This window comes from Urocampus carinirostris, chromosome 1, assembly GCF_059441175.1.
Source record: "Urocampus carinirostris isolate Australia breed hairy pipefish chromosome 1, RoL_Ucar_1.0, whole genome shotgun sequence".
Classification (NCBI taxonomy): domain Eukaryota; kingdom Metazoa; phylum Chordata; class Actinopteri; order Syngnathiformes; family Syngnathidae; genus Urocampus; species Urocampus carinirostris.
In genome coordinates, this window is record NC_142349.1 from 27,693,526 (window position 1) to 27,720,663 (window position 27,138).

Sequence of the window (27,138 nt, forward strand, 5' to 3'; positions counted from 1 at the left end):
CTCCTTATATTTATTTTTCTTTGTTCATTTCCTTTATCTTTGTCTAATTCTCTTTATCTCTCTTTCTCTTTTCTCTGCAGTTTCTCTTTCTCTCTCTCTATCTGTCTTTGTCTGTCTCGTGATAGCCTTCTCACCTTTTTTCTCTCTTTTAACTGTGCTTGTGACTGGTCAATGTGTGACGACATCTTTGCAATGCTTGCCTCGTATTTTAGTGTTAAAATTAAAAAGTCAATGTTCCCCTCGATATTGAAACCTTAAAGGGTATTCTAATAAAATAGCATACTACATTTTCATCAACCGTCAAGAGCTTGAACCTATCACCAAATTTAAATAGCTGTCATGTCAGAACATAAAATGGTGGCATGGATATAGCTCAAACCACTGCCACACTTAACAGACTTAAACCCATCTGGAGGGACAACAAAGCAGTGAAACCAAAGATCAGACTCATTCAAGCGCTGATTACTTCCATCTTCCTCTACTCTTGTGAGACATGGACTCTCACAGCAAAACTGGAAAATAAAATTCAGGCAATGGAAATGAGATGCTATAGGAAACTTCTAGGCATCAGCTACTTAGCCCATGAGACAAACCAAACAGTGCGCAACACCATCGGAGAGCACATTGGATAATGCTCCAAGGGTCAGAAAGAGAGGAAGACCGAAAAAGAAAATGTGCCGACAACATTAAGAAATGGACTGGTGGCAACTTTGCCACGACCCAAAAACAGGTCAGGAACGGTGGAGAAAGCTGCCCAGAGTGGCATCCTCATTGGTGCCACGATGACCCATGTGGTTAAAGGATGCGTGAAGTGTAACTACATTTTTTAACTTAATCAATTCTGTGCATGATGCTTCATTATTGACAGCCTTGGGGAGTAACGGAATACATGTAACAGTGCTACGTAATCAGAATCCCAAAAATGGTATATTCCCTTGGATACGGAAGAAAATATGTAATCAAAATCCATGGATATTTTGTAAAAATAAGGATTACTTTGCAGGATTACAATTTTATTTGAAAGCCTGTTTATTTTGCACACGACAAGGGACGGGTAGTCGTTAGCTTTTCCCTTTTTATTCTCGTCGTTCGCATTAGCTTTGTCCAGCAACTACCACAAAAGGTCAATGTCCAGTTACACCTCTCTCTCTGCCGTTTTATTCATTTCCACACACCGCAATGATTCGTCCGCAAGGATCTGTCGTTTCCTACGCTACGTGTAAGAAAATTGAAACCAAGCATTATGCGAGAGAATTAAAAAGTAATTCGTCGAAGATTTGCGAGTGGAGGAAGCTGAAATGTAATACATCAGTAAAGCATGGAGCCTTGTATGCGTGAGGGGAAAGCTTTCATGCAAGCAGAGGGCACAGGCGCCCTTTTTGTGCGGTGCACCCTATGGTCGTGAAAATACGGTAATCGAAAGTAAATAAGTTACCTTACTTTAATATTATGGTACAGTATTAGGAATGTTACTAATGGTACATTTTTTTAACAGGTAATTAGTAACTGTGTCGAATTACATTTTTAAAATTACCATCCCAACCCTGATTTTTGGTAATATGTCATTTAAAAAAAAAATGAAAATCCTTTCTGGATCCGAAGGATCGGGCTCTTTTCAGTAAAGCCGATTTTCTAAAAAAAAAAAAGAAAAAAAGAAAAGAAAACAGCCGGAAAAAAAACATCACTCCCTGCAATGTCGGTATATTGCCCCTAGAGGACGCTTTACATTAGCAAACCGAAACCTCACAATCGCAGCCGAATGCGTCAAGCCTTGAGTGTGCGGCCATTGGGGGTACCTCGGCACCTTGTTGACGGGAGGACCCTACGGCAACAGGATTGTTTAATAAAGCAGCGTAGGAGGCGTGATCAAGGTATGTAAAGGTGCATGTTTTTTTTACTATGCTTATTTCTTAGTGGGGACGACCGATGCTCTAAAATGGACATCGATATTAAGATAGGGGCGAGCAGGTGCAAGGGATGCTGCCTTTCGAATTCCCCATCATCATTTTTTGTGACATACAAGGCTTGCATTGCCGAGGGAACGCCTCGGTGTGCTTTTTTCATTCAATGCAGTGAGAAATTGAAGGCGGCAAAATGCATTCGTGGTCTTGCTGCAGAAAGAGCACGGCCTTTTGTGCATTTGGGAAAACGCATTATATTGGGCTTGCGTTTGCACGTTTGTGTGGAGGAAACGTAGGTGAACAGCGTTGCTAGTTTTCTTTTGACAGAAGCATTTTGCAACCTTTCTTTAGGCCCACAAAATAATATTTATTTCATCTCTTGGGAACAGCATGGTAATGAATACAGATTTGAGTAAGAACGCTTCCCTAATCCAAATAAACTCAAAATCTGCCGTTTTAATACTTTAAATGCCACGATCATTTATATTGTTCATTTGCTGGGTAACGCTATACATTTGAAGTTCCTCAATATTGATATTATAATAATATTGCACAACTTTTCATTGCACTCCCAATACAATACATGATTCTACATTGCACTATTATTATAACTCACGCTAGCCTCTAAGCACTGCTTCGAACATAGATTTGCCTACTTATCCTGACGGTCTTTTATCTCATTTTCTCCTTAAAGTATTTATTAAACGTTTACCCTGTCTAGTCTTGTTTAAAACAATGTTTCTCAACCTCAATGGCAATAGAGAAAATTCAATTCAATATAGTTAATGTTAATGTAATATAGGACAGTGTTTGGCAACCACCAGGCCGCAGACCGGTACTTGGCAGCTCAGAAAGATAATAAAGATGGCTTATCTAATGCTTATATCATATTTTTAAGGGCTAACCACTTTTTATAACCCCCAAACTTTAATGTTTGGATGCGAGAGCAATGATTGATCAGCATTATGCCACTGACCACATTTGCTCATCATTGGTTTCAACAGAACCCTAACCCAGATCGCTAGAACGAGAGTGCAGAATCTTGACCACAAGACCACTAGGATTATAAACAACATAGGCAAATGCATTTGATTTTATCTTATCTATACACTGGTTTTACTTATGGTGCCACGTTGTACATTGTCGTAATGGAGCATTACGGGAAAGAGTTCAGTCAAGACAACGTTGCACAATGTGGTACAGTTAGTAAAATTAGTGTAATGGTGTGATAAAAAAACATGTATTCCAGATTCATAGTGTGCTGGTACTAGTTGATTCAGAATTATTGTTATTACTAATATTATTATTATTATCGTTATTATTACTAATGTTTTGATTGGGCTGGGCCAAAATATATTCAGAGATTAAACCGGTCTGTGGTACATCAAATGTTGTAGACCACTGCTATAAGGGTATTAAATTGACATTTAATTTATTTACCAAGACCCAGGTAAATAATAATCCAGGCTGCAAAAGTTTAACACAAAAATGATTGTCTTTTTTCTCTTTCCCAGTATTTTTTGTTGAGCCATGGGTTTCTCATACCTTTGCGTGATTTTGTCCGTCACTTTAATCCACCAAGTTTCAGGTAACTGTCTTCGTGTGCTTTTCTAAAAAGCTATGGAAATCATGTCCGTATCTTTTGACACTGCCACATATTTTTAACATGCAGGCATTAGATTCATGATCCCAGAAACGCGCGCACCGTCGTCATCACCTCCCGACTCCTACCCTGCTGGTGATCCTATCCATGCTGCCCTACAAAGTAAGGAATATTTGGGTCAGCGTTCTGCCACCACAGGTACCAAAGCAAAGCTTCGGATCATATCATTAAAGTGGTTGACCTACAACAGAGTCTGACAGATCCTTAATGAAACCTTACCAGGCACTTCCAGCAATCCAACGCAGGCAATAGCGGGCGTCAAGCAGAGCGCCTCGACCGCCGCAGTCATTTCTCCGGGACTGCTCACCGCGCCTTTCAGCTCCCCCTCTGCAGGGAGCAGCGCTGGGCTGAGGAATCCTATGTCCTTGGTTCCCGAAGAAGAAGAGACAACCACTACGCTCATCACCACCACTACGATAATCACAATGCATGTGCCAGGTACCTGCGCGTCAAATTTGTGCCAAGAATGGCTAAAGAGAGCTCAAAATGTTTTCTTTGTTCACTTAGAGTTCATCTCTCGAAGTGTTTATCAACTGTGCATTTGTAGAATCAAATAGAAACTACACTGAAATTCACTTCCATTAAAGTTTATTTGACCCAGGGAAAGTCATACAAACTGTAAAGTCAGAAAAATAGCACACTACAACTATTTTGCTAGTTATTCAAATTATTGAAAATACCTTTTCCACTTTTTATTTATTTTATTTATCTGAATTTGGGAAATTTGCAGTTGGATTTTATACCCATTTTAGAAAGGAGCTAAAGCTTCTTTAATCTTCTGCAAGGACACCCAAGTGCTATTTTTATATTTGTATTCTTTCTCGGGTGCTAACTGATAATGTATTATCAAGTACAGTATAGATTAGTAGAAAATGTTCCTGTTAAGAGAGAAATCCACGCAGCACACATGAGTGCAATCATGTTGCCTTAACAGCGCTTCCGTAACTTGTTTTTTAAAATAACAGATATAAAACTGCAGGTCATTGTTTGAACAGAACATTTTTCTTCTCCCTGGAAGGGGATTACCACTTGTGAGGCCCCTTCTCAAGGTTTCTCACAAGTGGTAATCCCCCTTCTCAAGGTTTCTCTTTTCCTCACGCTGAGGTTTTCCTTGCCCGCATGTTGGTTTAAGATCAGGTAATGGTGTAATTGTAGACCTGTGCAGTCCTTTGAGACATTTTTGTGATTAAGGGCTGTATAAATAAATGTGACTTGACTTGACTCCCTGCATTGTCTCACAGACCAGGCTCAAACAGTTGGTGGGCCTGATCCGCCCAGTGGGCTGTATGTTTGACACCCCTAGTTTAACATGTACATAAGTTGTTTCATTGTTATGTGGATTGACATGAAATAATTTACATTGTAAAACTTTGACTGATTTTTAGTAGGTTGTACAAACAAGATACATCTGAATTTACAGATTTAGTATGATGTCACTGATTATCATATTTATCTATATTTATTCACTTACATCTTTGTTTTTGAGAGTCTGTCCATACATCGAACCCTTTCTTATGTTTTCATTTTTGTAGTCCAGTGCAATGCATCTTTGTCTGCCATGGAGGATATTGTCGAGTCACCTGATTCTGCATCATTATCATCGGTTTCCCCACTGGAATGCACCTACAGCATTACTGTGTATGCCGGCTATGGCGTGGAAATTCAGGTAATGTGATTTGACGTGTCCAAAGTTTCGTTTTCTGATGCCAGCATCAAATTTCTTGCAGTGGTAGTAATTACAAATAATGTGCATTTTGATGTCAATACTTTCACTGCGGTCCGTGTACCGTTCTGTCGCGGTGAAGAACATGGAAATAAATAGTGGTTCACGACCGAAAGTACAAGATCCCGGATACATGCGGATGAAATTAGTTTCTTCCACTAGGTGGCTGGGCTCTCCCTGAGAGATTGGGCGAGAAGCTTGATCATCTGGGAGGGACTCGGATTAGAGCACTTACTCCTCAACATTGAGGAAAGTCAGTTGAGATGCCTCAGGGATCTAATAAGAATGCCTCCTAGACGCCTCCCTCGAAGGTGGTCCGAGAATGACTCGCCGGCAGGAGAACCCGAGGACGACCCAGGATACGTGGAGAGACTACATCTCTTGGCTGGTCTGGGGACGCCTCGGGATCCTGTCGGACAAGCTGGATTAAGTAGCTGGGGATAGGGAGGTCTGGGCTTCCCAGCTGAGGCTGCTGCCCCTTGTGTCCCAACCTGAGATAAACGATAAATAATAGATGGGTGGATGCTTTCAATGCCAGGTGAGGAAGGTGAATCTCTCCAAAGAGGAGTCGTTGACCATTATGGGTTATGGGGAATCCGCGCCGAAGCTGTTGGCCGATGAGACCCTGATGAGGGAGGGTCAAGTGATCCGCAGCACAACCAATCAGGTGCACATCCACTACCGCAGTGGCCAGTCCAACAACCATGGCAAGTTCATCCTGCACTATCAAGGTAAACCCATTCATATCTTCCCTACGTTTTCCTCCATTATGATTGTGAGTGATTCATCCTGCCTTGCAGCTTTCATTTTGTCCTGCACCTTCCCTCATTCCCCCGAAAGCGGCGGGGTGACGGTGACCGACATCCATCCTGGCGGTCAGGCACACTTCCACTGCGATGCGGGTTTCCAAGTCCGCGGGTACGAAGTGGCCACCTGCGTCAACGCCACACGGCCACACTGGAGCACGCCCGAACCGCAGTGTGTGGGTCAGTGACCTGCATTTTCATTCCGCCGATGCGAAATTGAATCGGTGCTTTACTTATCATTGGATTCTGCGTTTCCTCAGCCGTGTCTTGCGGGGGGTGGATTCGAAATGCGACAGTTGGCCGAATACTTTCGCCGCCCCCTCCGTCTGTTGCCAACCAAAGCAATGGAAACAACTTGAGCTGCCATTGGTTACTTGAGGCTAAAGAAGGCCACAGACTTCACCTGCATTTTGAGAGGATTGCGCTGGACGAAGAAGATGATAGGTACGCTGTTCAGTGTACCACTCACTGTCGTTGGACATTTTCTGTAATTTTTGTCTCTTCTGCATCTTTTCTTTCAAATCAAACACCTACTTTGCAATAAGGCCACAACAAATGCACTAGGTTTACAAATTAGTAAAACCAAGTTCTATAGCATTTTTTCTGATACAGATATTTATATCATTAGTACCAAAAAAATCCTGTTTTTGAAACTTTGGTTGATTGATACTAAAGCCCGAGGAATTGTGTTGTAGTAGTTGTAGTTGGAAAGCAGCCAAATGGCTACCCCCTGAGATTCGTAAAATCAGATGGATTTTGCTGTTAAATTCATCCTTCAAAAATGCAATATTAATCAAAAAAGTGTGTGGAGGATTGCAGTTGAAATATTAAAAGGAGAGCAAAAGTTAATCCCTTGATGCCAAATGTAAGCTTGATAGAATCTTCACTTGATAATATCCTTAAAGAACGTCAGACTGAGCAATAAATCAAATAGTCCTAACAATTAAATGACCTGTTTCATTTGAGGTAAACTGATGATGTCATCCTAAAGTTTAAAATTATATCATGAATGACGATTCATTTTGTCCTCTTAGGTTAATTGTGCGCAGCGGAAACAGTACGATGTCCGTGCCTCTCTTCGACTCAGACATGGATGATGTTCCAGAGCACGGACTGCTGAGTGAGGGCAACTCGCTGTTCTTGAAGCTCACTGCCGATTCATCCTCAATTCCTTTGCTCCTAGCACTGCGTTATGAAGGTGAGCATCAAGGATGAGATTGTGGTTTGGAGCCAAAATTAGGGGAAAGAAAGCTTCCTTTACCAGAAGTTGACAAGTAATCCTGACTGGTTAATAGCAAAGACTAAGCAGCATCCTAAATCTACTCTCAGGAAAACTCTCAAATTACCGTATTTTTCAGACTATAAAAACCCCAAATTAAAAACCCCAAATTAAAAACCCCAAATTGGCCAGGAATTCAAACATGTGCCTTATAATCTCGTGCACCTTATTTACTGAAAAAAATTGGAAATGCATATTTTTGAATGATCATATTTGTGCAATTATTGAGTGGTTGATATTTATCGTTAACCACAATTGCATGACAATGGGGGCACACGGAAGGCGCCAGTAAGAGCGCCACATCCTAACCACAATAAATTAGGTAGGAGAAAACAATCGGTCTTATCTCATCATCACAGTCCTGGTAGTTGATACAAATATTAGAAAAAAATTTGAAAAACATAAAGTGATTAAAAATCGGTGTCAAATTGTGTTTGACTTTGTCTTAGCTCAAACAAAGCATTGTAAATCACAACCCTTGTTAAATATGTTCGGCCATGCGGGTATACCTTTCAGTACGACTGAATTACTTGCCACAATTCCTTTCTCTTCATTCAGTTCAGAATCTCATGCGCTCTGGGAGACTTTGCGAGTCGACTATACAATACTGTATCTCAGTGGTCCCCAAACCTTTCTGTACCACGCACCGGTTTCATTTCTGACAATATTTTAGGCCCCCGGCCCAACAATAACATTAACAGCGTGTTACCTGACTAAAAATAATGTGATGATGACATAAAACCTAATGCCTATTCATGTGTTGTCTGTATTCTTAGTAGCCTAGTGGATAGGATCTGGCTTGCTCCCAACTGTGATTGGCGATATATTTCAATGGGTCAGTCAATGCACAAATGTGGTACCTATTTATTTTGAGTGCATCCCGAATCCTTACCGTCATTTGATTTCTATGTGCCTTGTAGTCTGGTGGACCTTATATATGAAAAAAAAATATCACAAAAGATTAATTTTTGGTTGTGCACCTTATCATCCATTGCACCTTATTGTGCAAAAAATATGAAAATACTGCATTATGTCTTACTCATTATCCATCGTGACCCAGCGGAGTGGGTACTACTAACACTACACAATACTTTGAGTGATAAAAGAGGCCATGTTGTCTTAACACATCTGATTCACCTTTGACTCTGTACAGGGCACCTCGACGACTGAAAAATATTAATGTTTTTCTTCTTTTTCTAGCATTTGATGATGAGCACTGCTGGGAGCCCTACATGCCACATGGCAACTTCAGCAGCAGCGACATAACCTACCAGCTAGGCACTACCGTTAGCTTTAGCTGCTCGCCAGGTTTTGTCATGGAACAGGGGTCAGCCACCATTGAGTGTGTGGACCCTAGCAACCCCCACTGGAATGACAGTGAGCCTGTTTGCAAAGGTATACCATATTAATGTTTTTTTTAATTTTGTGCATTATCTTAAGGGAGCTCTATGTTGTTAACATCAAAAATCACAAGCTGAATGAGATTTAAACATTGTCTATAGAATAACAACCTGGTAGTAAAGTAGTAATAATGTCATAATAACATGATAAATTGTAATTTTAGAAATGCATATCAACTTGTTGCCCTTTTTGCCAATCACATCAAGTCATGTTTATTTGTATAGCCCTTAATCACAAAGAGTCTCAAAGAGCTGCACAGACCACAAATCAGTACCAAAAAGTAGTTCTAAGTTGTTCTTGTTGTTGAGCCCCGGTCTATACAGTTCATACATGTGTACACTACTGCCATAAGCTGATAGTGCTCTTTACCTTGTTACAATCGCAAAAAAATTTACATATTAAACATTTTTCTTGAAAATTATCAAATCTTTACTGTACTTTCATTCATGAGATATTCACGGAAAACACTCCAATAAAATTTGCAATCCTGCTTGGAGTATTTGTGGCGGAAAGGGGTAAACAAATACTTGTAATGTGATGTGCATTTAAAGGCATAGTGCATTGTTTGACCATTCAATTTCATTGTATGATGTAGTGCAACCAAAAATGAGTGCTTAAAAGCACAAAGAAGAACAAAAAATACTAAGACTGAAGGTGACTAAGACGCACTATTTTACTTCACTCCTTTTTTTGCCCAGCTTTTTTTAGATTTATGAGTACCCATAGCAACAAGATGGCAGACAATTATGTCAGGTGAGGCTCATGTCATATAAGATAAAGGCAAATTTCTCGACCAAAAAGTATCTTAAAAAAATGCATGTTTATAGAGTAGCCCATGTATTTTTCAAATCAATATGATTTTTTACAAATTAATTTGTTTTACCACTGGGAAGCACTAAATAACTGTCTTCCTTCAAATCTGTAAGATAGTGAGTGCAATACAGAATTTTATGATATCTGTTTGCATTAGTCAGACTACGTTCAAATTTGCGGGTGTTGCTATAATATTCCTATTTACAATTCGAATGTAAAGAAAAAAATAATAATTTGAGGGTTTATCTTAAAAAGTGGGCAAGGTGACAAAAGCCTTATATTTCTACACTACACTAAGTCATAAGAGTGAGTACACCCCTTACAACATCAGTGAAGCAAAATCGCTTTGACACAATGAAAATAAGTCTTTCAACAAAGGTATTTGCTTACTGGAAAGGTGAGAAAAAAGATTAATTAATTTGACTCAGAGGGTGTAAAAGAATGTGTGGTGTAGGCTCTGGTGAAATCCATGGCCAGGAAGTTTAGAGTGGTTTGGCAAAATCATGAAGGCCACACAAAATATTTAACTTCAGGAACCCTTACTTAAGGATGTACTCACTTTTGTTACCAGGGTTTTAGCTACTAATGGCTATATTTTGAGTTTTTGAGGGAAAAAATAAATTTAAACTGCTATATATGTCAAGACCAGAACGGAAAATGGACTCACTCGGGCAATGTTTCTCACAAGTTTTATTAGAAGAAAGGGAGGGGGTTGCGCCCACGATCCGGGGATTGCTGGACGCGGGAAGCAGGTTGCACTGAACGCGGAAGGGGAACTTCCTTGGCGGGCGATGGCGGTGTCGGGAACGGAAAAAACGGGTCAGTAGCCGGGATAGAACAGCAATAACGTGGTTGGGATCAGAAACAAGTCGAAAGACAGGAGAGGATAGTAGACGTGGTCGAGATAAAAAAACGGATCATTATTCGGGACAGGAGAACAGACGTGGTCGAGCTCAAAACAGGTCATAATTGGGGACGGGAGAGCAGACGTGGTCGAGATCAAAACAGATCGTAGCGAGAGACACACAGGAGCAAAAAACAGGAGAGGCGAAAAAGGGCTTGCTGTGTAAAAACAGAGATTTGCAGACAGACCAACATAAGGGGACTGACAGGACAGAGTTTAAATACTGACAGGGAGCCAATCTGTCAACAAGCTGCAGCTGACGCCACGCGGGTGGGGCCAATTGGGCGCTATGGCAACCATGACATTATAGAGTTTATCCAGACTACGTTCATTGTGTCAAAGCAATGTTTCTTCAGTGTTGTTCAATTAAACATTAAAATGAAATATTTGCAGAAATGTGAGGGGTGTACAGTACTCAGTTATGTGACATACTGTATGAGGCCCTGTTACCTGAACTAAAAAATTATAGGGTAATACGTTCCCTCACATTTTTTGATTTGATAAACCTAAAAGAACTTAACATCCAGGACTTAAACCCCTGGGGAATTGCAACTCAATTGTTTTATTAAATGTTATTTCAATGTAACTTTATATACCTTAGTGCAAACAAGTCATAAACTAGTCATAAGCAAAAAAAAAAAAAACACAAGTTGCCACTGTTAATATTTGTCGAGGCACCTTTCGTGCACGGTTTGAAACAACAAAAAGCACATTTAACCTCTGTAAAACCAGAAGCTACACTCAAACCCTAGTACCCTCAAAACGGCAAGACAGTGGCACTTACCAGAGATCCATCACTTCTCTTATAAAACAAACATTTAAAATGTTCATTTTCCAGCCATGTAGCATCACAAGGATCGCTGGAGCATATTCAAGCAGACTTCAGCCAGTGGGCAGGGAACACCCTGGACTGGTTGCCAACCAATTGCAAGGCACACTAACACACAAAATAATTCACTCGCACACTCATTCTTAGTAACAATTTTCACTGGCCAATCGACCTGCCATGTATGTTTTTGGGAATGTGGGTGAAAACAAAAATTGCCCGTAGAAAACTAAATGAGGCAGAGAGAAATCATGCAAATTCCACACAGGGAGGCTGGTTGCTGGAATTCAGTACCTCCTAGCTGTGAGGCAAATGTGCCAAACAGTCCTCCACCATGTCGCACAGTATTTAGAATAAATATAACAAAATCATTTTTTATGTAATAAATAACATTTTATCATACCTTTTTTAACACTTGAGCCCGCAAATCTCATGTCTTGTCAGATGTTTATGCCTTATATATAAATAAGCTCATGCAGAAATCATGAAAATCTGTTATTTGTTAAGAAATATTGACATTGAATTCTCCTTAGAGATGTAGATGTATTTTACCTCAGTCTTTTCCTTCTATTTTGCTCCGTAGCGCTGTGTGGTGGGGAGCTGACTGAGCCCTCTGGCACCATTCTATCTCCCGACTGGCCTCAGAGCTACTCCAAGGGCCTCGACTGTTTGTGGCAGATTCACGGCAATGATGAGAAGCGCATTGAATTGGACATCCACATGTGAGTTTATTTCTTTGTTTTGATTAATTAAACTCACTCTCTGCTATAGGTGAGTTTTGACATCACAGATGTTGACCTTCATGGGGCTGACCCTTGAATGAGTTAAGCATACGGCAGCAACCCGTGCAGACAGTAATTACAAGAACAATAGTATCAAATGAAATAGAATAGAATAGAATAGAATAGAATAGAATAGAATAGAATAGAATAGAATAGAATAGAATAGAATAGAATAGAATAGAATAGAATAGAATAGAATAGAATTATTGTTACTGATAACAACCTAGTGAACATTGTTTGCAACGAGATTAGACATGGCACTCCAGGATAAACATGTAATAAGGAGAACATAATAAAAATGTCAGGATGAATAGGCAAAAACATTTACACGGCAGTGCTTGGAGTATTGCCTAAGTTGTAAGTCCAAATTTCATCCGTAATGAAAGTAGTACAATAACATTTAGGTGAAAAAGGAGTCCCTGATAACTTAATGAATTAAGATATGAATACCCATTTTTTAATACAACTGGTGATACGTTTATAGATTAAAAGACACTCCAAAAAAGGATAGCAACATCAATTAATGTTTACCTTGCAAGGAGAATAGTAGAGGATTGTACAAAATAAACCTTACAATAACAGATTTCAAATCCCCTCTATTTTTAATAAATTTTCTAGGTTTGAAAAATCACATCCACCCTTAAGGATGTGAAAATCAAAGAACAGCAACATTATTGGCTGATAGTGACAATGAAAGTGCATAATAGTCAAAATGACGAACTGGCATTATATGCAATCCCCTTTAAAAACAGACAAGCAGAATTAACTTATCAACTGGCTACATATATCTTTTTTACAGTCTTGTGCTTGTTTAGGGTGTTGATGGCCTAATGAACATGAGATAATTACTATTTACTATATAAGTTTTATGTATGTAGCATAATTGTTTTAAGTCAAATAACAAGTAACTATGACTTGCTTTTCTGTTTCTGGCAAAATGGTTGACACTTAACGATGAGAGAAGCTATTGTTTCTACCCCAAAAAATTCATTCAACATTTTTTCTTCTTCACCCTATAAAAGCCTAAATATTCGCAACACTGACGTGCTGACCATTTTCGATGGCCGCGACCTCATGTCCCACGCCATCGGCCAGTATTTGGGCTCCAAAGAGCGCTTTCAAGTTGTATCCGGGGGGTCGGAGGTCACCATCCAGTTTCAGAGTGATCCAGAAGATTCCAGCTTTATCCTAAGCCAAGGATTCTTGATTCATTACCGTGGTATGGGTAATTTTTTTTAAGTCTCAAGAGCAATAGTTTTACTAGAAAATGTGTTAAGTAACACACATGTTATCCTTTTGTGTGCGCCATACAGAAGTCGAGCCAAATGATACCTGCCCGACTCTCCCTCAAATCGAGTTTGGGTGGATTAGTTCCTCCCACTCTTCCCCGGTGAGAGGAAGTGTTCTTACGTATCAGTGCCAACCAGGATATGACATAAATGGCTCAGACATCATCACCTGTCAATGGGATCTTTCCTGGAGCAGCAGTCCACCCACTTGTGTCAAAGGTCAGAGTACACAGCAATTGAGACCCAACTCGCAACCACTCAACACTAGGGCTGCAATTACGACTATTAAAGATTAATCGAATGATTGAATAATCATTCATTTTTCTTAAATTTGGCATGAAATTGATTCAATTATGTGGCAAATTATAAGAAACCCAAGAAAATGTGTGCAATGAAGAATACATATTTTATTAAACATGCTGAAGATTTGTGTAAAAATTAAATATAAATGTCTTGTCTAAAACCAATTAGGCTCAGTGCTGGGTCAGTAGAGACATAAATCCATGAATTAATCTCTCTCCATGTTTTGGAGACAAGCCAATAAACAATACATTAAAATGAACTCATCATTTTTTTATGTCTGTAGTTGTGTAAACCAAGACATATTGGCCGCAGAAGAACAGTAAAACAAATATGTGCATTTTGTGAAGCACATACAGTGGTCAACTGCAAAAAATTAAAGCAATAAACGGTTCTCAACAGTTTGACATCCAATGGTTTGGACAACCGACGTTTGTTGATTTTGACATATTAACAACTTCAGATTACATGCATTTAATTTCTAATACGTTTAAAAGGCAGTGTGGCATGTCGCTCAAGGTCTGTTTTATAGCGAAATATACGTGTGTAAAATGTGCAGTACATGTCATCAAAACCATAGTGGCTTGAATGTTACTTGAATTAGTAGGACTCCGTTTTGTTCAACTGTCCGACATGCTCTTTAAATGTTCTTCCATAGCTGATCCATGCATGGTCTGCTTTTCAAACTTTGCAAGTAGTCTTTTTATTGTCTGTACCCAGGATAAAATGCTCCCAAATTTTAAAATTGTTGTGCCTGTACTTGATGTTGACGCTGCGATTTCTGTATTTTTATGTTACTGCTAGAGACAGACGCTTTTGGCTGTTGCAGATGAGGGATTCTTATCAGATATTACATTCATGTAGAGATGCCCTCTCTCTTAAAAAAAACTGTCTGGCGACAATAGTGGACAGAGAAATTAATTGTCAACTATTATCACTTTTGTCGACAAATTGTTACAGCCCTACCCAACACCCCTCAACATTGCTGCTTTTCTTCCTGATATTGTTGCCTACAGTCCAGCAGTGCGCTGACCCTGGAGAAGTCGTAAACGGAGCGCGCTCCGTTCGCCCGGAAGCCGGTTTTGCCGTGGGAACCGTTGTGCGCTTCTCCTGTAACCAAGGGTACCAACTCGAGGGCCCCAGCCAAATCTCTTGCCACGGACGGGACACCGGTACCCCCAAATGGAGTGACCACAGTCCAAAATGCGTCCGTAAGTGTTGGGCGTGCCCTCGGAGATGGAGCAACAGAGAATAATCACATTTTCTGTGTTTTTTCCAGTAAAATACGACCCGTGTCCCAACCCTGGCGTCCCAGACAACGGATACCAGACCTTGTACAAGCACAGCTACCAGGCAGGTGAAACGCTGCGTTTCTTCTGCTACGAAGGCTACGAGTTAATCGGTGAGGTTATTATCAGCTGCTTGCCTGGACATCCATCGCAGTGGAACAGTCCACCACCCTTTTGCAAAGGTTATTATCTAAATTGAAATTATGGCATGAGTGGGGCTGAAAAATTGAGATAATATGTATTATCTTTCACACAGTGGCCTATGAAGAACTTCTGGATGATCACAGATCAGAGAGCGGTAATGTCTCTTTTTATTTCATTTTGCGACTTTTAACGTTTTATTCCCGGCAACAAATAACCTGGGGCATTTTTTTCTGTAGATTTCAGTTGTATTGGATAATTTAACTGATTGGAAAGGAACATTAAGCCTTGATTTCAAATCTGAAATTAGTTTTTTTCTACATAGTATAATTATATGCAATTTGAGATTGAAATTCAAACCTTGTTTTGTGATGATCCATTTTTTTTGCTAAAATTGCTGCTTTAGACTGGGCAGAATGGTTATCCTTTGTGGCAGTTCACAGAATTTCCTTGGAAATGATTCGATTGACAGCAACAGTGGTTTGTGAACAGAATACCTTTAGGGTGTGCAACATGAGCATAAGGCTTCATTTTCTGAAAAGCCACCTTAATTATCTCCCTTATGACCTGGGGGCTGAGAGTGACCATTCAGGAAAATGAATGTAGGTATACAAACACAAAAGTTATACAAATGTAAATTCCTGCCTGAATTCAATACAAGAAGAAATTCATCATCTTTCATCATCTATGGCAGGGGTGGAGAACATGTGGCTCTAGGACCGCATGCGGCTGTTGGCCAATAAGAATGCGGCTCTTTGCCTCATCATATTTTCTTTTTACTGTTGCTCTTTGCCTTGTTTCATGTTTAGTTTTTTTGTGTGTATTGAGGGTGTGAAATCAACACAAGAACATTACTTGTTGTATTGTAAGGAGAGGAGTGTGTTATGGGAAATAATATGTTTTTAATTGTGTGTGTTTGTGTGTGTCTGTCTGTCATGGCAGGTCAGTGCGTGGTGTGGCTCTTTGACTCTCACAGTTAAAAATTTCGGCTCTTTGTGTCAAACTTGTGCGCCACCCCTGATCTACGGTGATGATTTAACTATGGGATTGATGTTCTGTTAAAGTTCTACTTCCTTTTCCTAAATAAATGTACACAAATTACTCTCATACCGTTTAAGATTCAATTGAACCAAACAATTAAGGCTGATATTGCTATTTCTGTGGCAGGGGTCGGGAACAAATGACTCGCGAGCCAGGAATGGTTCTTCTCATAAATACATCTGACTCTGAGATAAAGTAGGGGCCGTGGTCTGTGACCTTTCAATTTAGTGTATGCGAAGCTGAAGCAATGCAATAAATTAATCGTTTGGTCCAAAATATACAAATATATATAAAGTTTTAACTTACAATCACAGTGTTACACCAAAATATCTCGTTTTGACTGTACGTCTCTAAGGAATCCATCATATTGAAGCTCATTAAATTATATATGCTCACTATATAGACACTTTGGTCACCCTTCTCGAGGGATATGACCAGGGTAGATAGATATAGACACTTTATGACAAAAACCCACAGAACAAACTGTAAACACCCGAAAACGCCAACCAAACACACAGAGCAATTTGTCTGGTTGAGCGGCACGGGTGGGTGGATCTCTGCATGCATAGCACACTCACCTAAATGCATCTGTAACGCTTTCGTTTGCAGTATTTTGTGACGTTTTTAGAAAAAGAACTCTGCTCACGCCTTGTTTTAAACCCCTTATCTACAATCTAAACGATAATCAAAATGAACCTTAAAAAAGAACTGTGTTCGAGAGTGGTATATTTCTTGATATAAGACACAAGCTTATTTTTTCATAGATTTTATCAAGTCGTGTAACGTCACACAGTAAAATAAAATGTGGTGAAGAATTGTTTTTTGTCTGGAGAGCAGGTATGGTGGTTTTGTTGAATTTTGTCTTAAAATATGGTGTGGCTCTCAAAATAAAGAAATATCTATATAGTTTTCTTCTTTTTTTTTTTTTAATTCAAAAAGTTTTCCGACCCCTGTATTATAGTTATTGGAGTTTAAAAAATCAATAAAATGTCAAAATGCATCAAATGTTTAGCCTGGAGACAAAAAAATCTACTTCAGATTTGAAATTAGGAGCCATAAATTGACTTTAAAAGAGTCCTTATTTGAATTAATTAAAATGAATGTTCACTCATGTAACTGTTCTGAAATACTATTTCAAAACAGTCAAGTATGTTCACTTATGTTACAGTGTCTCAGTCCTTCGAGCCCTCTCATCAAATCCTGAGTGAGAACATCGCTTTGGCGATAATTCTGCCAATCATCCTGGTCATCCTCCTGATCGGAGGAATTTATATGTACTACACAAAGTGAGTGGCGCGTGTGTCAACTTCTTCATCACGTGAGGGTATGAACTAAGTCTTGTTCTATTTTTTTACTTCCAGCATCTGCAGACTAGAATGGAAGCCGCTTTTCTGGAAGTCTCTTTCCCACACACACTCCTACAGTCCAATTACAGTCGAGTCTGACTTCAACAATCCCCTGTATGAGGCGGGGGTGAGCAAAACTTCTATTTTTCTCCTCAATTATGACTTTCATGACATTAAATATATCATACTCAGATATGTTTTTTTTTTTTTTTATTCGTTTCCTCTTTTTTTCACTACAGGATACACGGGAGTACGAAGTTTCTATTTAAAGGCCACAATGTCTTGGAACTCAAATGTTTATTACTATGAAAAATCCCTTTTCATTTGGTTTGTCATCTTTGGATCCTTCTATGATGGTTTCTCTTAATTTTGGAAGTCCCAATTTGATTTGTGATGGATTTGAGATGAGTCAATGTTGTGTCAGGACTTGTGCCTTACAATGGGTAACAAATTGACCCCAGCTAATAAAAGAGCAGGGGCACGGATTATTTGTTTATTTGGTGGGTTGACTTACAGTGATGCCAAAAATAAAAAAAAGTGGCAATACAAACGAAGAGCAAATTTTCCACTCATGACCAAACAAAACGAATTTGAATGTTTTGTGCTTATTTATGTGGCTTACATCATTCACGGTTGTGTCATTTACTCCTTTTCTCTGTATAAAAAAATACACCCAAACAATGAATGTAAATATATCACTTGATATTGGCAGAAGTTATATGAAGTGTTCTGATTTGAATATATACATTTAAACTTCATATTTACTCTTCCAAACAGCAATGGGAGGTTGTATTATAATTCAATCAAACAGCTCATAAGAGTCCAGTGCCATAATAAAATGTTGAATAACTCATAATGTCTTTAAGTGTTTCATCTGTTGTTGAAGTAGTGTTTACAAAGAGATTGTTTAGTTTTTATGCTTTGCATTTTCTGAAAAACCAGGGCGGTGTGTCCCAATATATTTTAGACGGGAAGGTTAAGTACATGAATGTCATTATGCTTATAGCATGCACTGATTGTAAATTATATCGCTTCTGATCAATCTTGTCACTCTCATTATAGCTATTGACATATCAGATTTGATGTTGTATGCACTATGTTGATTACAAATTACAACTTTGGCTGTTTGCTGTAATGCATTATGTATTTATTTAAAATGGATCGTTGGCTCATTCGCAGTGCCAAATGGGAGATATTGGAGACTGTTGCGTGGTAGACACATTATTTTTTTTTTCGCTTCTTGTATGACAACATACTTTTTTGAAAGTACTATTTTAAATTGCTGAATTGGAAATAAAGTCAATAAAGTTGAATGGTGTAAAATCTGTTCTGTCAAATTCTTCGCACAGCAGATGATAGCTCCATAAAACCATTAGAGTGTATATATATATATATATATATATATATATATATATATATATATATATATATATATATATATATATATATATATATATATATGTATATATATAGATAGATAGATAGATAGATAGATAGATAGATAGATAGATAGATAGATAGATAGATAGATAGATAGATAGATAGATAGATAGATAGATAGATAGATAGATAGATAGATAGATAGATAGATAGATAGATAGATAGATAGATAGATAGATAGATAGATAGATAGATAGATAGATAGATAGATAGATAGATTCAAATGTTTATACAGTATTGTAAACTGTATGAAAGAGTTTATCAATATGTGTTATGCAAAAATAAAAAAATAATGTTGACTGAATTACTAATTAGGTATTGCATTGTGTATGTTACTTTTAAATTATTTAACATAAATGTATGTATTTACATAGTTTTACTAATAAGCATTTGAATATTTTGCAATAGCATCATGGATAAAAAAAACATGGGTAGTGAAAAAGATTTGAAGTCATGATGCTGACACTTACTACTATTTGACTATTGTTTGCTGAACTTGCATTATGATTTACAGAATTGATTTGCAGTGAGAAGTATGCTGTATGCTATTCCAGTATACGAGTTGAAGTTTGTTTATTTTTAACCCTAGTTTACCTTTATATATTATTTATTTGTTTAAGTTAGTTATTGGTGTAATTAAAGAATATCCAAAGAATGTCCTGAATGCATATGAAAATAATTAGATGATTTGCATTTTTACAGTGGGTAGACCACGATTTTTCACAGGCAGATGGATAAGTTATCCTAGATGTGAAAAATGTGCATAGAAAATAAAAGCTGACTCGGCACTATTGAATGAAGACGACCTGTGCCCGGGAGTTAACACCTGGCGTTCGTTCGGAAGAACCGACCCTTGACGTCCTTTCGTATGCGAACCACACATTTGCATGAAACAGCAGAAGAAGAAAAATACCGGAAGTTTTAGAGCCTGTGCTACGGAGAGACCCAGTTGGCTGTTTAGATTATCTGTGAAAAAAACGTTATTTTCTTTTATAATGTCTCTTTTTTTACGTGTTATGTTGGGAGCCAAACACATTTTACACAAGAAATTGCGAGGAAAGGTGGACTAGTCGATGTTGCTATTTTGGTTAGCTATTCCTTAACGTTAGCTGCTGAGCTCTGATAACTAGAAAAGATTGGCATTGTCCTAGCTAGAATTTAGGGTTATGCATTGTGCGCAGGGTGTTAAGTAATTACGCAAATTAAGTGCTCAAAGGATACATTTATTCGTCAGATCCTGTTGATGTCCTGTGTCGTAAGTACTGTCCGCATAATAACTGGGAAACGATGGTTCCCAACCAGACGAACCGCATTTTCATCCGTTATTGTTGTTGATTGCAGACCGATCTGCAGCATAATGCTGTAATTTTTTTTTTTTTTGACTGGTACTAAGTTTTTCGAATTTATTTTTGTCGTATTGCATACATTACTTCAATTAATGCTGTTTTTCAAAGCCACATGCAACACCTAAGAGAGTGACGTTTAGCTAAGATTTTATTTTACATTTATGTATTAAAATAATTGTAAAAGGACTGTATGTTTTTTTACATAAAAACTAGAGTATATATTTTTAAACATAACCCTTTTCCAATCCACACCGATTCATTTGAATACTGCAAACGTACATTCATATCTGATTACACAATTAAAAAGAATCTAACTTGCGGTTGTTCTCAATTTATTTGTTAGTCAATCGAAAAAGTAATTGTTGTGACAAAGCTGTCGTTCCGCTATTTCATTTGCGTATATCTTCTGTGTTTCAGTTGGATAGAAACAAGTCAGTCTCATGTCTGCTGAAGCTTCAGCCAGCAGTCATGCTGCAAACTCCGTCCAGTCCACTGTTTCTCAGCCTGTTTTCCAAAGCACTGTTGAAGACCAACAGCGTGGTCTGTTGGGAAGCAAATATGTGAAGTTGAACGTAGGTGGCTCGCTACACTATACTACCGTCCAGACGTTGACTAAAGAGGAAAGTCTGCTGCAGAGCATTTGCAATGGTGGGACCGAGGTGGATATTGACTCAGATGGTACGTGAAACAAGTCAAGTCATGTTTATTTGTATAGCACTTAATCACAAGGAGTCTCAAAGAGCTGCACAGACAAAATACTTTTTCAAACTACAGACTCATATTACACCAGACAGCATACATCAATTGCATTAATGTCATAAATTTAGTAATTATGTGATTTATTTATGAGTTCATTTATTTCTATGGCATATATTTGTAGATATTTATACATTTATTTCTACATACAGCAGAATTGGTCAATATTTTCCCTCGAACAGCAAAGTTATTCACTTTTGACTCCTCTACAAAGTTATTCGATTAAGAGTTCAACCAAAGATTTCTGTAAAACCTGCCCACAGTTTAAAGCCATCAGAGTATTATTTTATTGGTAGTGACTGTCCTATTTTTGTTACAATGTGCAATAAATAACTGGACCATTTTTTGCAATCTAAATTAGATCATGCCCACTGTTTTGATTTCGGTTTTTATACTCTACATGGTAATAGGCCAGTCACAATCGTAAATTGCATCAGCAAAGTTATCAAATGCAATGTTAATAGTAAGTCAAGTCATGTTCATTTTTATAGCCTTTTATCACAAGGAGTCTCAAAGGGCTGCACAGACCATAGGTTATTACAGACTACAGACTATTATTACACCATCAACTGATCTAAAACCTACATGAGGGCAAGAAACAACTCAAAAGCTCAACATGAGGTAAATAAAGAAACCCTCAAAAGGTGGCGCACGTGAGGTAGGGGGAAATTAAATCTGAAAGATATGAGGGAGCAATTCCAGTAATAATTTGAAATTTTCTTTTGATGTAGCGAAAGTAGTACATACAAACAAATGATGGTAATCGGTAATTGATCCTTTTTCAGTTACTTAAAGCTTCTAAAATGACCTTATCTAAAAATGAGCAAATTGGGTTGGTTGAATTTTGTTGAGGAAAATTAGAATGTCTAATGACACATGCTCTTTTTATTCAGGCTGGGTTATTTTAGATCGAAATGGTCAACATTTCGGGATTATTTTGAATTTCCTGCGAGATGGCTTAGTACCACTCCCTGATGACCACAGAGAACTCGATGAGATCCTGAAAGAGGCCCAGTACTACAGAGTCCAAGGGCTTATCCAACACTGCCTCACAGCCATGCAGGTAAAGTTGCATGTTGGTTTTCTACTTAAAACTTAAGGGCATGGGCCAGTGAAGTATCGATTTATGTTAGTTTTATTTGCATATTCATGTTTTTGTTTTCAAAGAGCTTCGCTATTGCATTATCACAGCTTTGTACTCTTATTGATGGGACTTTGGATATGTTTAAGTTGCCCCTCACTTTTACTTGGATCTTATCATAAAAGTGTTCACCAAAAATGTGAAAGGGGCAGTTGTTATAGGAAGTGTTCCTAGGGGCAAGAAAGGATTGGGAGCCCCTGGTTGATGAGCTGTTTTTGGCTGGTGCAAACAATTTTGAATGCATTATGTTAAATTGTAAAATTGCACTTTTGCATCTTTAAGAATGACTCGTAGTTGTACTTAGTTGAAATTACATTTCTAAACAAAATTCTATCTTTTATTGTATTTAGCCAGTTCAATAGTCCTATTAGCTAGTTGTCACATCTTAAACTGGTATGGTAAAAACATATTTGTCATGAAGAAATGGGGATTACATTTCTTTTAACATTCTTGATTTCCCAGAAATATGCAAGTTAGATTTTATTTCACAACCAAATAGTTATGGTTATGTTGCAATAAACACGTTAATCTTTGTCATCTTTTAGAAACAAAAGGACATATTTGAAAGTCTGTGTCGCATTCCAATGATCACATCAGCCAAAGAAGAGCAGAGAATGATTGCAACCTGCAGAAAGGTAAGTTGCGTTATTGAAGGTTTTGATATCATTTGAAATATTGTACTTGGTTATACAGGACAGGAAAGTAACATAACAAAGTCCTTTGTTGTATTTTGTCAACATTATTTGAACAAGTTTAGTGTCACAATATTTATGCTATTTTCAAAATCATCATGTCAGAAATGAAATAAAAGGTTTCTGTCGTGCCATTACTTTGAATTTTTAAATAAGATTTCTCTTTTATATTCAGGCCTCTTACAATGGTTATGTAGGTCAATAACTTGCCCAAGCAGCCTCAGCAGGAAAGCCCAGACTCAGTATCTGTATGTGGGGAAAAAATACTAAATTGACCATGTTTGGACAGACAGCCAATAGCATATACCCCACCACCATTTATTTACGAGGGTGAACGAAACATTTTGTGAGTTTGTTTGTTTGTTTGTTTGTTTTCAGCCGGTGGTCAAGTTGCAAAACAACAGAGGAAATAACAAATATTCATATACTAGGTAAAGTGCCTTCATACATCTTCTAATTTATTGTTTTTTTAGCTCAGATTACACAAGACTTCCACTACAACAACATAGTAGCAATTTGTGTGTCAATTGATGTGTGCTAGCGGGACAGTGGATGACTGGTTAGCACATCTGTCTCACAGTTGAGGGGTCCTTGGTTCATTTCAAGCACCTGGTTTCCCTGTCTGGAGTTTGTATGGTATCCCTATGTCTCAGGGGTTTTCTCTGGTTTCCTTCCCATTCCAAAAACATGCATGGCAGGTCCAAATTTTCACGAGCTATGTGTGAGCGTGTGAATGGTTGTGTGTCTCTGTGCGCCACTCTAGGGTGTCCTCTGACCAATGTCACCTGTTGGGCTCCATCCAAAATGCATGATCTGAATGCCATCTTTTTTTTCTTCACCTGCTGAAAGTATCAGAAAAATATGGTAGCAGGTTTGAGAAACCGGTCATCACGAGTAACGCCTACTTTTTGTCTGACCAGCAACTCTGACGACAACTTGTTGAAGAACATCGAACTGTTTGACAAACTTGTACTCCGCTTCAATGGGCGAATCCTGTTTGTCAAAGATGTTCTGGGGGATGAGATTTGCTGCTGGTCGTTTTATGGCGAAGGCCGTAAGATTGCTGAAGTGTGCTGCACGTCCATCGTCTATGCCACAGAGAAGAAGCAGACCAAAGTAAGCATTGTTACATTAAAGAAAAGAAAAAAACAGATTCGCCTTTTTTAACCTGCTGAACGGATTTCTGTATGTATGTATGTTTTCAACATGATGGCTATGATTTGTTGTGATATTTTCATCTTTGAGAGGTTGTTTGGGAAAGCTTTGCAAGATAACATGTGTAGCTGAATATTAAAATGTCAGCCATGGCAAGTTTGGACTCCACATAGTTCTTTGTTCAAGAAATGTGTGTGTTTTTTGTTTTGAACAATTATGCTTATTGTTTATTGCTTTTATAGTCAATATAGCTCTGGGTTGTCAATAAGAAAAAATGACTACAAACCAAGTGCTGGATTTTTAAGTTTGGACATTTTTTTTGAAGTGACAATACGGTCTAGTGAACCTCATTGAACCTACTGAAACCTAGCAAATATATTCTAATATGATCAAATAAACAACACGATATGTTCCTATGGCTCAGGCAGTATTTAATTTTCAACAGGCACACGAGATAAATTTCCTTTGTATAAAAATTGCACAACATGAACATTAAATGAATGAAGTCTGTATTATTCGGGTAACATCTGTAGCCTATAGATTATCTTGAAGCAACTGGGAATGAATTGACTTCAAAGGAAAAAAATATTGTTTTTTTTTTATAGAATTCTCTTAACTAAAATATATTTTTTAGATGTAATTGGTTTGAAATACTATAGAGTCCAAAAAATCAATAAACCAAAAGCAACTTTTTTTCAAGGAGACGTAACATTCAGTGAAAAAAATGCACAATAATTGTGGCTTATAATACAATTATGAATCAAGATCAGAGGCCATAGAAAACATTATTGTTGGCCTTAACTTTAACATACTACACCTAGATAGTTGGTATGTCTGGGTATTTTCATTTGCATGGTTGAGAAGAAAAACACTAAACTATTTGGAGCGATATTTTACTTGCAAAACGTCAAAAGTGTTTGTAATTGCTTTAACGTAACATCCAATCAGCACAGATTTCTCTTTCCTGAAACAAAATTACCCCATTTCTTGCTTTGTTCTGCTCTTACTCTTCATGCTCACATTTGTGTTTCAGGTTGAGTTTCCGGAGGCTCGGATATTTGAGGAAACTCTTAATATCCTCATTTATGAGAATGGCAGGAGATCCGGCCCTGGAGGCTTACACCTATTAGATTCCCGAGGGCCCAGTTCTTCATGCGGCGCCGGGCAGTCAGAAGAAGAAGGCGGCGTGGCAGGGGACCGGAGAGTGAGAAGGATTCACGTCAGGAGGCACATCATGCACGATGAAAGAGCCCATGGCCAGCAAACTGTCTATAAGGATTGATTTTGGAAGGACAAAAAGGTTAAGTAACATGCGCTGTGAGATTATGCTAATATCTTCATGTCAGTTGTCACATTTCATGTCACTGCCTGAGTTAAGGTTTAACTGGAGTGAGGTAATGCCGTTTACAATGTAAATGATTGTGTAAACAGGAGAAAAAAAGGCTCTGGACACTGAGTGTTGATATGCACTGGCAGCCTCCGCTGTGTTTATGGAAAACATTTTTTTTAATTTGCTTGTCTTTTGTCAGTTTGTTCCATTTTTAAGACTTGAATGATGTGGGATTTTTTTGTTTTTATTTTTTCTAGGTACATTAACACTGGAAAAACGTATGTAGCCATGTTTATGAAGTTGTCTAAGAAAGAGATTGTTGGGCAGCTCTTATTTTGGATATTTAAATTATTTATGCTATCTTTTGGGATGTGTTTTTGATTAATTTATGAACCTAATTTATTGTCATGTGTTAAGCATGTTGTGTCTTGTTCATTTGAATAATATGCACTCAATAGCGCACCAGACATTGGATGACTAAATGTTGACGCATTATTTAAATTAATTTGAAGGTGGTTGCATTGTTCATAAACTGAGCCATGATTTTATTTTATTTTTTCAATTTTCTTGTTGTCTTGTACCAAGCCACTGACATGTTCCAAGTTGCTGATCTAGCAGTAAGTTAATACGTCCAAGTTTTTCCTTTTTATACCTTTCTCCCTTGTACCACTTTATATCAGTTAGACTATCTTATGTTTTGGGGAACACTTTCTTAAACACTAAACAATATGTCTGTCTCTTTAAAAAAGAGAAATAAAACAAAAAACACGATGCACTATTTCAATTTCCATCCTCTAACTGTGGTTAAAAATGTTCTGAATAAATTGTGGGTAAAAACTGTCTGGCTGTGGGTGTGTTTTGTTGTTTAAAAAAAGCTCATTCTCAATTCTAAGAGTAACCGTTTGATATTTTTTCTTAAATACTGTTTGTTCTTGGCGAGGCTCATTTCATATCAAATAAATACTCATTTCTGGACCTGCGAACATTTGTAGAAATGCATATTTATGTATATTTGCATTAGTACTAAAATGATTTTTTTTAATTGTATTTTCACCACCAGGAGGCGCTAGAAAAACCTAATATCCCTGGATGAACTTTTTTCCTTGTTAAAGGGACACTGCGTTATATATGCCCACTAGATGTCGCTGTATTATGCAGTTCAATCGAAAAAAGTACAAGGAAGAATACAAATTATGGAGACTCCGAGTGACTAAACGGCGCCTTTTTTTCTTCTGTTTTAGCCCAGCCCCACACAAGGTGAGGGTTTCTTATATTTTTTGGGCTGTTTTATGTCGATTTTGATTGGAATGATCAATGTTCAATTTTTTTAAAAGCATTAAAAATCTAAGCAGCAACATGGTGGAGAATCATGTCAGTTCTCTTTACGTGAGCCATACTTAAAATGATAAATCGTGCATTATTTTATCCTAATCAATATTGGTTTCAATTAATATAGTTTTGTAACCACTAAGAGGCGCTAAAAAATACACAATGCCCGTTTAAAACAAACACATTTAATGAGTAACGGTCTTATTTCTCACTTTTTATAGCTGGGTTTTCAATCATTCATCCTGGTCTCCTGTCCAAATGAGGGGGGAAAGCAAATTAACACATACTGTATGTGTCGTGTCAAACCATTACAGTTTTAAAATACATTTCTGTATTTGTTTTGCAATGTAATAACTAATAGTCATACGAAAGTTCAACGTTTGCCTAAAAGGTACGCAAAAAATATCACAATATCGAAAGTCGTGCACTCAAGCAAAAGTCAGGG

General features: G+C 37.9%; 2 protein-coding genes across 4 annotated transcripts; both read left to right on the forward strand.

Moving 5' to 3' along the window:
- The first annotated feature begins 1,721 nt into the window (after positions 1-1,721).
- Positions 1,722-18,827, forward strand: sez6l2 (seizure related 6 homolog (mouse)-like 2). The gene is made up of 19 exons (XM_088333086.1): positions 1,722-1,871; positions 3,416-3,489; positions 3,574-3,702; positions 3,787-4,002; positions 5,097-5,230; positions 5,826-6,018; positions 6,088-6,273; positions 6,354-6,537; positions 7,128-7,291; positions 8,573-8,767; positions 11,900-12,038; positions 13,121-13,317; positions 13,412-13,606; positions 14,704-14,898; positions 14,967-15,158; positions 15,233-15,274; positions 17,327-17,444; positions 17,520-17,631; positions 17,744-18,827. The coding sequence occupies exons 2-19, from the start codon at positions 3,432-3,434 to the stop codon at positions 17,771-17,773; spliced, it is 2,679 nt and encodes an 892-aa protein (XP_088189212.1). The 5' UTR covers positions 1,722-1,871; positions 3,416-3,431; the 3' UTR covers positions 17,774-18,827.
- A 1,005-nt stretch (positions 18,828-19,832) lies between these two features.
- Positions 19,833-26,204, forward strand: kctd13 (potassium channel tetramerization domain containing 13). 3 transcript variants are annotated; one of them, XM_088333088.1, is made up of 7 exons: positions 19,833-20,199; positions 20,708-20,968; positions 21,940-22,109; positions 22,733-22,822; positions 23,258-23,310; positions 23,800-23,995; positions 25,068-26,204. In XM_088333088.1, exons 2-7 carry the CDS (start codon positions 20,731-20,733, stop codon positions 25,314-25,316), a joined length of 996 nt encoding a protein of 331 aa, XP_088189214.1. In that variant the 5' UTR covers positions 19,833-20,199; positions 20,708-20,730; the 3' UTR covers positions 25,317-26,204. The 3 variants fall into 3 exon arrangements, with proteins under 3 accessions (XP_088189214.1, XP_088189215.1, XP_088189216.1); XM_088333089.1 differs by having other exon boundaries at positions 19,833-20,031; XM_088333090.1 differs by having other exon boundaries at positions 19,834-20,005.
- Positions 26,205-27,138: the final 934 nt, after the last annotated feature.